Source organism: Pimephales promelas, chromosome 1 (genome assembly GCF_988280905.1).
Source record: "Pimephales promelas chromosome 1, fPimPro1.hap1.1, whole genome shotgun sequence".
Taxonomy (NCBI): Eukaryota; Metazoa; Chordata; class Actinopteri; order Cypriniformes; family Leuciscidae; genus Pimephales; species Pimephales promelas.
The window spans coordinates 23637781-23650859 of NC_142769.1; the positions used below are offsets into that span (position 1 = coordinate 23637781).

The window sequence follows — 13079 nt, forward strand, 5'->3', positions numbered from 1 at the left end:
TTGTAATTGCTGTTGCAAAAAACAGTACAGTTTACTGGAAAATATGAATTGCTGAATTGAAGCTTATACTTGTAACTACCTTGCTAGAAAATCAAGCTTATGCTCTTTGAAATACGGTCGCTGGTATTGAGCTGATCTAAGCTGGTAGACCATTTTGGAGCAGCAAACAAACCAGATGGCTGCTGGACATTCCATCTTAAAGGGATAGTTCACATAACAATGAAAATTTTGTCATTGTTTACTTACCATGAAATTGGTTTAACCTATACTTTTGTTCATGTTCAAGACACAAATTAAGATGTTTTTTTTAACGAAACCTAAAATTTCAGTCCCTTCATTGAAAGCCCATTGCACCAAAACTATGACGTTTCAAAAAGTTCATAAAGACATCATAAAAGTAATCCATATTAATTGAGCTGTTTAATAATAATACAAAAAAAAACACTTTTTAATCACTTTTTATTTTTTTTTATTGAGGCTTCATACATGCGTCTTTATAAACTTTTTGAAATATCAAGTTTTAGCTGAATGGACCTTCAATGGGACAGAAATCTCTCAGGATTCATTAAAAATATCTTCATTTGTGTTTCAAATAAGAATCTTAAGGGTTTGGAATGACATAAGGGTGAGTAAATGATGACAGATTTTTGGTGAATTTTCCTTTAAGGGAATGCTAATGCCAATGACCATCTTGCATCTAGCTAATAACTTCATTTTCCAACATGGTTATATTTTGTGTGAAAGTGTGTATATTTTGAATGCAAACTGTGCGTACTATAAGAAAGCTGCTGCTGCTGATGCTACTGCTGCTGCGCTACACAATCACCCTGTACTGTATGTCGGCATCCCATGTAACCTCCTGACTGCATAATAGTCACAAGAGACAGATCACTGCGGTCCTTGAATGTTATTTTGTATTCCTGTAAATACCTTGCTTTCAACGACAACAGTTGAATGCTTATTGATTCATGATATTCATCCTTTGAGTCCTTGTGATTACAATTAACAAAATAAGACTAAAGTAGCTTGTTTAATAGGATTTTATTACTTTTCTAATTCTCTAGCAATTAGTGCGTCTGATGAGCGTAACTTCAGTGCTGTGCTCTTTTAAATGAATATTCCAGGTTAAATACATTTTAAACCCCATTAGCAGAATATGTCTAATATCCCTGTATTGTTTTTAACCCAAAATATGATGAAACAATTACTTCAATAGAAGTGAAAGCTTTTCAAGATCACTTTTACATAACTATCCAGCCCCTTTAGAGTTTTTGATTAGACCATTATTGTTTTGCTTTGGCTCCAGGGCCAATTAAAGCTTCATTTTGTAATAGTGTCATTTAGTACCTGTTTGTGTGTGCCACCTCGCATGGAGTCATGGGGGTTGATTCAAGTGCGTTGGCTGCAAAGTGCCGACACATCTGAACACAGCCTTCAATCTCCATACTAGGCCTCCTGTGTCACACCTGTCAAACTTTGTCTTACATATGTTCTCCCTCTGCCTCCCCCCCACCCTGACCTCCATCCTTACCCATCAACCCCTGCTCGAGACCTTTCTTTGTCCATCTCCTTTTCACCCACAACTTTTTTTCTCATCTATCATTATTATGTCAATTTTCTTTACATCAATCACAAAATGCTTGACTTTATCTGTTCCTGTCATCCTGTAAAAACCTCTCATTTTCATTCTGACTTTGTGGATGTGGTTCACACTTCTCACAAAATAACCTGCCCATATTTGACGCTCCGTACCCCACCCTTGTACCCTGGTCCTCTGCCCTGTCACACTTTCCCTTGCCCCTGCAGCAGTGTAAACAGCGCCCATAGTAGTGCCTCTCGATCCTCTGGTGGCTCTCAGACTCACTCACCCAGTTCGTCCTGTCGCTACCGCAGCCTGGCCCAACCGCTAACAACCGCTGCACACCGCCTCAGCAGCGTCTCCTCCCACGACTCCGGCTTCATCTCCCAGGACGCCAACGTCTACTCCAAACCCCCATCACCCATGCCCTCCGATATAACCAGCCAGGTATTTATTTCTTGTTTATTTGTGTTTGTTATTACCCTGTTGTCTTAAAGAAATGTTGGTAATGGAAAGTTATAAGGTACATTTAACTAATTTTCAGTCACGTTCAGATATATCAGTCAAATTGACCCTTGCAAAACAAGAGCAAACTTATCTATTGTTGTAATAGATGGTAAATATTTATGTATTATATACACTACTGTTTGTGGTGGTCAGTAATATGTTTAAAAATGGCTGACACTTTTGTCTTGATGCACAAAAATATTTTATTTCTCCCTTTTTGGTTTGTTTTCATCATATACTGATCAACAGTTTGGGGTCAGTAAGATGTTTTTTGAAAAAAAGTCTGTTACACTTACCAAGACTGCATTTATTTGATCAAAAATATATTCAAAACAGTAATATTATGAAATATTGCTTTAATTTTAATAGCTGTTGTCTATTTGAATATATTGTAATTTATTCCTGTGATGGCAAGGATGAATTTTCAGCATCATTGCTCCAGTATTTCAGTGTAACATGATCCAAAATTCATGATCCTAAATTAAACCTAAAATAAATAAGTCTTTAACTGACATATTTGATAAATTTAATGCACCTGTATGTGTTAAATACAAAATAAGTTTGTAAGCATGAGCTCACCAAGTTGTGCTAACTCATTTGCCGCTGACACGGCAATGACAAACTGAAACTGAAGCCCCACATAATTGCTTGAAGAAGCCACATTGTTACCACACATCTGTCTCAGATTTAAACATGAAGCAATATTCCCTCTTTGAAAGATTACAGTGACCTCTTGTGGACAAGACTCTGTATATCAAACAGTTCTTGACCAATGTTCAGAACGTGGGTGAGGCAGAATTGTTTACATGCTCTGGGAAAAAGTGTTATAGAAAGAGCTTTGAAATTAGCTTGTGAAGCTTGATATGTGGAACATAGGCTTTACATTATGTACACAGACAAGGTACTTTTACTTTCTTAAGCACGTTTCTTGGTGTAAAGCAAAAGAAATAGACTTGTCTCGGAGCTCACATGCTACTCTCTCAATGGGATAAAAATAGGATTTTTTAATACATGGCCGAGATGCGACACTGACGAATAAGCATGTTGCGGGTCAACCTAGCATAGAAAATTTAAAAGCACACTAGGTAATGTAAATTTTTTGATGGTACCTTAAGCACACGAATAAACAACCCTTTGAATCGTTTAGTTTCTTTTTAGTCAAACGGTCAAGATAATTAATTACAGAGGTTTATTACATTAACCAGGATGCTAAAGTACTAGCCATAAACACTCACACACCTCTACAATGTGCTAGATATGAAAACAACCAGCAGATGGCAACATACTCATTAAATGAGAGAGAATGAGTGCTCTCCTATAGCGCTAAAAAAGTAGCTCTTAAAATACATTAAAAGTATGATAAAATATTATAGGTATTATAAATGTTAAAAATTATAAAAGATTTTTAAAATGTCTCTAAGGCTGAATTGATTTTTTTAAACAGTAAAAACAGTAATATTGTAAAATATTATTGCAATTTAACAGTTTTCTATTTAAATTGTAAATCACTGACCACAAACTCTTCTCTTTTCAATAGTAATTAATATGACAACACTAAATATGAAAAGACAAATGACTTAAAGTCCTTTGGTTAAAAAATGTTTTAAATTTAAAATGTCTTTTATCTGTTTGTGAAGTGTGCATTTATTATAAGTATATATTATAAGAGCCCCTCATTGACTGGTTCCCTCGCTGTAAATAGAAGTTGCTGCTTTAAATTTTTTAAGTTCAATCCACTTGGATGTTTAAGTCATTTCAACTTAAATTATATTACACTGAAAAAATGAGTTGAATCTTAACTTATAACTTAACTGAAATAAGTTGAAAATTGCTTAACTTATTTTGATGAGAAGCAATTTAAAAACATGTTGTCATAACGTATTGATCATATACTTTTTTACAGTTCTGCTTATAGCCTGTCTATTCTTATCTCTCTTGCAGAAGTCATCAAGTTCAGCGTCCTCAGAAGCATCTGAGACCTGCCAGTCAGTTAGTGAGTGTAGCTCTCCAACCACAGTAAGTACGGGCGCTCTGTCCACCAGACATACATGTGCTGAAACTGTCAGGGATATTTTGTACTTGTCCATGTGACAATGCATGAGGGTTTTGATGCTGACTGGCAGGTTGGGGTCTTCACGTTCTTTCTTGCCGTCATCAGCTTTGTGCTGCTGTAATCAGATCTGATCTTCCCTGCCACTCTCAGCGTGCATCTGCAAAGTCACACGCAAAGGCTCCCATACCATTGTGTAAAGGGGGTCTCTTGCTACTCTGACGGTCTCGATCTTATCTCTCCATTCCGCAGTTTGGCTCGTCCTTCGCTACCTTCCGCCCTGCTCTCTCTCACACTGGCTCCATCAGGCCTTTCTCTGTCATACTTCCTGCGTCCCCACCCTATAACCGCTCCCCTGGATCCAACACACCCTCTCCCACATCCAAGGTTCCTTGCTGGAAGGTTTGTCTTCATTGGCACTTGTCATTGCAGTTTTGTTTATTTCCTCTTCTTTTATGTGCGTTCTTGTGTGTTGAATACGTGCCTCCTGAATAACACTTTTTGACAGTGCTCCGTTTTGGTTTCATTCTGCTTAACCTCATCCATTACCTCATTTTGCTTTTAAACACGCACTTTTGCTGTTGGCTGTTTGATCCTGGTTTCAAATCTCTGGCTGTGAGATTTGCTAAACCGAGCAGGCCACGGAAGGTACAGTACCTGTTAGTTTATCCAACTCAAACAGTGGCACAAACACTGAGATTGGGCTTTTTCTAAAGCACATTGTTGAAAGGACACTCAAACTGCTGGATCGTGGGCCAGGCTTCTCTCCCGCCCCTGAGACCGTTGCATTTGTTGCTTTACACTGCCTTGAACTAACCGCTTGTACTTCCTCAGGACTGGTCCAAGGTAGGTTCCAGTGAGCAGCCGTTGGCCAGCACGCTTCAGAGGAGGAAGGAGCCTCTTGATAGGCTGAAGGAGGCAGAAACCTCTCCTCAGTCACAGGGGTATTCTGGGATGCATTCAGAAGACCCCCAGAGGCCAAGGATGACCCCAGCTACAATAGCTGCCAAGGTAACTTTCACCATATAAAACATTCATCATGCAGATTTTAATTTTGAAAATGCCTAGCGTTTTTTATTTGGGTAGAAGACATAATCTGCTCGTTTGCTTAGGGCTGTTTTTACAAAGATGGATGGTTCTGGCCTTGAGAATTGAATAAGGCAGTGGCTTAACATTATTTTTTAAAAATTACTCAAAATAAAGCTAAAACCATTAAAAATCTAAGTGTAAACTGATGTCATATTTATTTTAATTTATTAAGTTTTTATACATTTAAATTTTATTATTAAGTTTTCATGCTCTTCTAAACCTGGAGGGAATTTTAAAACTGAATATAATTTTTTATAGTTATGTTGAGCTCTAAAATATAATATATAAGGTAGAAATTGCAATTTGTGAGTAAAAAAATCATGAATAAATAAAAAACCCTGGAATGACAAACAACTAGAAAGGTTATTTAAATTCACAATAAAAAGGAAATACAAAGTGTAAACCCTGAAGAACGTTCGGTTGTTGAAACGTCTAGAATTTGGGAATTTGATTTTGTTTTAATACATTGCCACTAAATTAAAAAGTTTGAAAATAAGCAGCCTTCAAATATTATGATTGGGAGTTCTTAGAGGCAATAAATTGAGAACCACTGTAATAAAGGTAACAGTCTTAAAACACATTTTACTCTTACTAGCTTATTAAGTTTGTCAAGTCAAATATATTTATATAGCGCCTTTAACAATATAGATTGTATCAAAGCAGCTTCACAATATCAATCAAAAAAACATAATAACAATGTTCGTTTCTTAGTGGAAAAACTCCCACGTTTGGCAGAGCTGATTAATGATATTACTGATTGGTTAATTCATTTGATTATCCCCAACTGAGCAAGCCATTGTCCATTAACAGTTTCCAACATTGACATCCATTCATCAGATTACATTTTTCTAAATTTTTGCAACATAATGAACATTTCAATCACAGTGTACGTAATTTCCACCACATCTCAATTGATTTATTGATGTATTGCATTAAGCATTTTCAGCATATCTTCATAGTTAGCAGTTAATGTATAATAAATAAAAATTTCACTTATACTTTCACAGATTTTACATAATTGTTAGGAATTGGCACAAAATAAAAAAAATCATTTGTTTAACAATTATTCTCCTTTTTTAATATTAGTAATATTAAAAACATTTTATATCACTTTTTACTTACACGTGTTTCTTCTTGATAAACAAGTGTGTGGAGTCTGTGCTTAAAATAACTATATTGTGTTATGGTGCAGCATGGTGAGGAGGTCTCTCCAGCTGCTAGTGATCTGGCCATGGTTCTGACTCGAGGCCTCAGCATGGAGCAACAGAAGAGCAGCCGAGACTCCCTTCAGTACTCGAGTGGATACAGCACTCAGACAACTACTCCCTCCTGCTCAGAAGATACCATCCCCTCACAGGGTAATGCACAGTCAGAAACACTCAATTTACACAGTAACTAACCGCTATTTACTCATTATTCAATTAAAAACAAGTTTTGAAATTTGAAAAGTGGGATTTTTTTTTTTGTTAGGCTCCGATTATGATGGTTACTCAGTGAATGGAGACACTGAGGCTGACGGTCAGGCTGAATTCGACAAATCCTCCACAATTCCTCGCCACAGTAACATCGCACAGAACTACCGGCGCATGATACAGACTAAGCGTCCTGCTAGCACAGCAGGCCTGCCCAGCGGAGTGGGCGCTCTGGGCGGACCACCCGGCGGAGGCGGAGGCACGGCCACCATTCGCCGAACACCATCTACGAAGCCCGGGGTGAGACGCACCCTCTCTAATGCTGGCCCTATTCCTATACGCCCACCCATCGTGCCAGTCAAGACCCCCACTGTGCCTGACTCACCCGGCGGGAACGCAGGCCCTCCCGCCCGCGTGGGCAGCGAAGAATGTGTCTTTTATGTGCCGGATGACGCCTCCCCGGGAGCGCTTGAGTACGTGAAGGCCTCTCCAAAGCGGCTTAGCCTGCCCAACACAGCCTGGGGTTCAGGGGGCGTGGGCGGCCTAGAGATGAGCGTGTACGGCCAACCGGGTGAAGAAGATCACCTGCTGGCTGCAAACCGCCACAGCCTGGTGGAAAAGATCGGGGAGCTGGTGGCCAGCGCTCACGCCTTAGGTGAGGGCCAGTTCCCCTTCCCCTTGCTTCCGAATCAGCCCCCGCCGGGCCCCGAGGCCGAGCCGGACCCTGAAGCGGAGGGTGAGGACATGCTGAGGTCTATTCGTCGAGGGGTGCGACTGCGCAAAACCGTCTCCAACGACCGCTCGGCGCCCCGGATTTTGTGATGCCTCCTGGAGAGATGGGGAATAAGAGAGAAGTAACCCAGAAAAAAAAAAAAAAAACTTCACAATGACTCTCTTTAGAAAGCGAGCTATGAAAAGAGGATTAAAAAATTAAATGTTTAAAAGTCATTATAGAAATAATGAATAACAGTAATGAAAAAAAGTAAATGATATGTAACAGCAGGCTCAGGCCACTATAACTCTTAGCGTGTTCGAACGCATGTTTGTCTTATTAACACGCCCATCACTGCGGGATAGTTGAACTGTAGTGAGACAATGAATTAATAAAAGAATAAGGGGCCAGGATGTTTGGGGGATTTTTGTGGTCCGCTCCAGATCTTCGCATGGTCCCCCTAGAATAACGGCCCTCCTCAAACTATGGACCCCAGGAATCAGTGCTGGAGAAGCTCATGGGGTACGCAGGTCCTCTTTGAAAATCCTTGCTCTCTCTCTAACCCCACCCTCACCTCCGGTAAATTTAACATCACATCCTGAAAGTCTAGTTGGTATTGCTGTTGTATGTTGGTCTGCAGTCTGGAGGTGAGCAGGGCTCTGCTGCAGGTCAGCTTGTGGTTGCGTAGAGGGACAGGATTTCTCTTTTATGTGTACACTTCTGTGGTTTCGTTTTATTTACAAGCAAGTAATCACCTCCTAGCTCCTATGAGTAGGAAACGTATATGTCAGGTATGTGGATTTTTTGTAGAATTAGGGTTTAAAAACCACCATGATAATGTGGAGCAATAATGCTTTTCTTTTTTCTTTGATGGGGGAAGGTGTCAAAGATCAGCTTTTAATAAAGCTGTACGTTTTTGATGTTCAGGTGTCTTCGGGGAAGCAGATGCTTTCGAAGACTTCTTGTCGAGTCGAATTGTGGCTTATTTTAAAAGAAAATGAGAAATAGAGAGGATGCAGAGCACTTTCAAGGTGTAGTTTAGACCACTAGTTGTCACTGTGGCCACACTATGTGTGGTGAATGCTGTGAGACGCCGCGGTCACGTGCCCTGGTACTTAGGGAGACAAATGTGCATAGCAATGTCAGGATATAGAAAAAAGAGAGTGGTAAGATGTGAAAGAGGTAGGAAAAATGATTTGGAAGCTCTTTACAATAGGGTTCAATTTCTTAACATTATTTGTTAATGCATTAGCTACCAGTAACTAGCAATGAACAGCAATTAGGTTCATGTTAAATTCTACTTGTTCTAAATCTTAATTTTTTTTTAAATTTCAAGCAGTATAAATTTGCCCTTTTTTTCCAACAAGGACACATTCATCTGATCAAAGTTTACATAAAGATTTTTATAATGTGTCATAAGATTTGTATTTCAAATAAATACTTTTATTTCAAACTCGCTATTCATTAAATAATCCTGAAAAAAATAAATAAAATGAATCACAGTTTTCCCAAAAGTTTTAAGCAGGATTGATCGTAGATCATGTGACACTGGAGTAATGGCTGCTGAAAATTCAGCTTTGCAATCACAGGAATACATTTCATTTTAATATATATATATATATATATATATATATATATATATATATATATATATATATATATATATAGACCATTTTGCAAGATGTAAACAACACTTTTTTATTAAATAAATGCAGTTTTAGGGAGCATAAGAGACTTTCGCACACACACACACACACACACACACTCATATATGTATATTGTTCATTGTTAGTTATGATACCTATTGCGGTAACTGTTAACCAATTGAATCTTATTGTAAAGTGTGACTAATGATCTTGAAAGGGAATTGGTTGATGCATTATATTTAATTTCCAATTTGAGTTTTTCAGAAATGATCTTTTCCTTGTCAAGCCTCAAACCACAGTCCCCTGATTTATATCCGTCGGAGGAGTGGAGAGAATGAGCTAAGATGAAGGCACACACCTGGCTGCCATTTTTTGGGACATAAGAATTTTGGTTCTGCAGAGGGAAGAAGGGGATGAATAAAGGAGGTGGAGAGAATGAACTCTGGGAAGAAACTCATCCAGTTGTTTATGATAAAAGCATTCCACTGCCTGTTATAGATAATGTAGGAGTAAATACCTATGACGCGAAAGGTCGCAGGTTACCCCGGTTCACCGGACGTGAAGAAAAACAATGCTCTGTGATGATACTGGATGTGGAAGTGATATGTAGGAGGTCAAAACATAGTTTTAGTCATGTAGTGTCTGTTTGTGAGTGACTTTCTGTTCTCCCAAGACTCCCTAAAACCCCTGCAGTCATAAATAGTGCTGTTGCGCCAGACACTTGCTCCATACTCAGACTTTCGGGTTGTTGTTTTTTTTTTAAATTATTTATTTTGCATAGAGCACTCTGTTTTAGGAATGCCTGTAGCGTGTTCAAAAGGAAAAGTATGTCTGCTTTGTGAAAGTATGTACGAGTGTACCGATATCTTGCCTAAAATAATGCCGTTCTGGAACTCGGAGGGCGTATTGAGAGCGGGCTGGAATGAGAGAACAGGGTTACAGCAATGCAAAGCCCACACTGCCAGCCGGTGAAAGAGCAGGTCAGATATAATTTGTATATATTCATATGCATACGTACATACTGTAAAAGAAGGTGAACAGTATTTGTGGCTTCACTAAAAACAAATGTCCCACATAAATGTTGTCTTGCTATGGGGTGCGTGAAGAATCAACGACAAGTGCATTGACTTTGGCAGCAATATAGTGAAGTTTGCTGGACGAAGAGAAAAAAAAATATCTGTTACATATCAATATATTTCATGTGAAGCTTCATCGCCTGCAAATCACACAAAGCTCTGAGAAGTTCAATGTACAGCATTAAATACACAGACACGTAAAGGCAGGAGAGAAGGAAGATTGGACGAGAAGTGAAAGAGAAAGAAGGATGAGACGAGTAAGCGTGAGAAAGACATGGTCAGCTGAGAATAATTGCTGAAAGAAACAGGTGCGAAGTGAAGCGAGAGGGGAAAAAGACACAAAAGCCTGATTGCAGGTAGTTGGTTTACTGTTGTCTCTTTATTGTAAAGTCAGTCTCTGCTGGTTTCTGCTCTTGAGGTCATGAAGCAAGGGGACAGTTAAACGCCCCTTTAGTCGAAACTGGGGGGACAGAAAAACTATCACTTATGAGCTCAGCCTTCAGTGTCTATATACCCACATACTCACACAGCAGATTGACTATTTTGGTTCTCAGGTGATTCTAAACATTTTTCTTTTCATGTGTGTTCTCTGTGTTTAACATTACTCGCGTCATGTTCATTTGTCTCCTGCTGAATGTCATACTCTCACTATAAGTCAAGCAATCACAATTCAGCAGTGAAAATGTGATTTTATTAGCCTGTTATATCTTACACCTGAAATTTGTGAAGCTCAGAATTCAGAATTTGTCCAATACACTCTCGTGGACATTCTGAACTATTTTATGTTTTGCTGAATTTTTGGAGTGGAGCCCAGTGCGGTCGATAAGGTTTAGACTTGGACCTTCATGTTTTATTATTCTAAAAATCATACTTTTTCATACAGATCACATTGTACAAAACTTATACGAAATCACCACCCTCACTCTAAAAATGTTTGGGATGTTTCAACCCATGTTTGGGTCAAATTTGAACAAACCCAAGCGTTGGTTTAAAGTTTTTTTCTTGAATTTTTAAACCTAATGGTTGGGTTTGTACATATTTGACCCAAACATGGATTGAAACAACCACATTTTCTCATGAGATTGGGTTGTTTGTTCCTAGTTATTATCAGGGAAGAAGTGCTTTAGAAATATATGTGCTTTGATGTGTAAATGTGATTTTTGAGAGCAATACTTTATTTTAATCCTAACATCATCTCACAACAAAGGGGCCAAACGTCTCCCACTCTCACCTAAAAATAAATCATTAAAAAAAAATTAAATGCATCCCTTTCAGACATTTTGATGGGATTTGCTGTTACCTGAAGAACCATTATTAAGTAGGCAAGCACATTGGATATATTTTTTTAAACTGTAAAATTGTCTTGAGTTTTGCCTTCACATCAAATTTGTTGGTAAACCAAGCAAATGCCAAAAAATAAATCTATTGGCTATCCTTTATATTTACATTATTGACCAAATCCTATAGAGTTAGCACAATCAATAGTATAATGTTAGCCTTAAGCAACTTTATGCCTTTTTGATATTCACTGTCCATTCACTAACTGCACTCAAGCCTTTTCTCTGTCGTCCCATTTCCTTCTGCGTTGTGTTTCACATCTCTAAAATGGCTACAGACAATAAATGATAATTTGTTTCGGGTGACAGAGGGATAAAATGCTCATTTAGACCGTAACGCGTAGAGCCCCCCAATCTTCCTTAGCCACCCGCTGCTCCTGGAAAATGGAGAAATGCCCTGAAAGACAACCGTCTCCCACGCTCGGTTCAGCCACGACACTGCGATTTCCGCTCACTGCCATCTCCACCGCGCGCTCGTGGAAAGAGTGCTTGGCAACCGGGTGTCATGGAAACTGGGCCGTATGTCTTACGCCGTTAGCCTGAGCTGAGAGTCTTTTCTTTTCCGCTCGCATACAAGTAGCATCACCCATGCCTAACAAAAGGCCCTACCGCTCAACACTTGACTATTTCTGAATACTTACTTCTCATGTAAAAGATATGACGTGTGTATTGTTTTTTTTTTTGTTCTTTTCGTCCGATCCCATCCTCCCCCCCGTCATCCTCTGACTGAAGTTGAGTAAGTTAACGCTACAGGTTCTGTCGTCTCTTTCTTTCTTATTTCTCGCTTCCTCTTCTGCTTTAATTTATTGTGCTGTTTTCCTAAGGCTAATTTGCCACTGTTGCTGATAACATCATTTCCCTTTTGGTAATATTTATCCTTCTAATTTTTGTTAAGTTTAGTCACAGCTAATGTAACAAAACACACTGTGATGATTCCAGTATTAATAAAAGTTGTACTTAAACTGTGTGACGTGAAGAATATTCATTTGTATTATGTTAACATTTTTGTGAGGAAAAAGAAAAAAGAAAATCAATTTCCTAGGGTCAGACTCGGAATGGTGTATGGAAGCACATAATAAAACAATCTTTCATTGTAAAAGGTCGAAATTATGAGATGAAAAGCATTCAAAGTCATAGGTTAGTTATGAAATAAATGACCAAAAAATACAAAGTTATGACAAAAAGTCATTTGGCAAATTATGACAAATATGTCAGATTTCAATGTTAACATTGATGTTAACATAACATCAATGTTAACATAACATTAACTAATGTCATTCAACGTTTTACATCATACAATCATATATTTTTCTCATTACTAGCTACGACGTTTAGGCCAATTTTGACTCGGTGGCCTGGTTTCACAGACAAGGTTTAAAAGCCAGGATTAGACTTTAATGCAATTAGGGCATTAAATTGCTTTGATAAACGTGCTTTAGAAAAAAAAACAATATCAATGATGCCTGCAAGATCATTTTAGGCAGAAATGGGATCCAGAGTTGGTGGTTGTGATAATAATGTAAAACCAGATTCTGTCCTGCCTTGTGCGCGCGCAAACACAATAAAAAAAGAAACGAGATGATTGAAGTTCAGTTTAAAGGTGCACAGCAGGTAATAAAAGATCAAACTGATGTGTCCAATGTTTATTTCAGACGCCAGGTGGCGTCAAAG

General features: G+C 38.5%; 1 protein-coding gene across 6 annotated transcripts in view; it reads left to right on the forward strand.

Annotated features, from left to right (window-relative positions):
* mtss2b (MTSS I-BAR domain containing 2b) overlaps nucleotides 1-12375 on the forward strand; it is a 71634-nt gene extending 59259 nt beyond the window's left edge. For 2 of the 6 annotated variants that reach the window (XM_089129357.1, XM_089129358.1), the window contains 6 exons: nucleotides 1807-2026; nucleotides 4028-4102; nucleotides 4389-4538; nucleotides 4971-5147; nucleotides 6418-6583; nucleotides 6696-12375. In XM_089129357.1, coding sequence (XP_088985483.1) covers nucleotides 1807-2026; nucleotides 4028-4102; nucleotides 4389-4538; nucleotides 4971-5147; nucleotides 6418-6583; nucleotides 6696-7459 — 1552 coding nt within the window. In that variant the 3' untranslated portion in view covers nucleotides 7460-12375. The remainder of the gene's footprint in view (nucleotides 1-1806; nucleotides 2027-4027; nucleotides 4103-4388; nucleotides 4539-4970; nucleotides 5148-6417; nucleotides 6584-6695) is intronic. The other 4 variants (XM_039657917.2, XM_039657925.2, XM_039657933.2 and 1 more) reach the window with 2 other exon arrangements.
* Nucleotides 12376-13079: the final 704 nt, after the last annotated feature.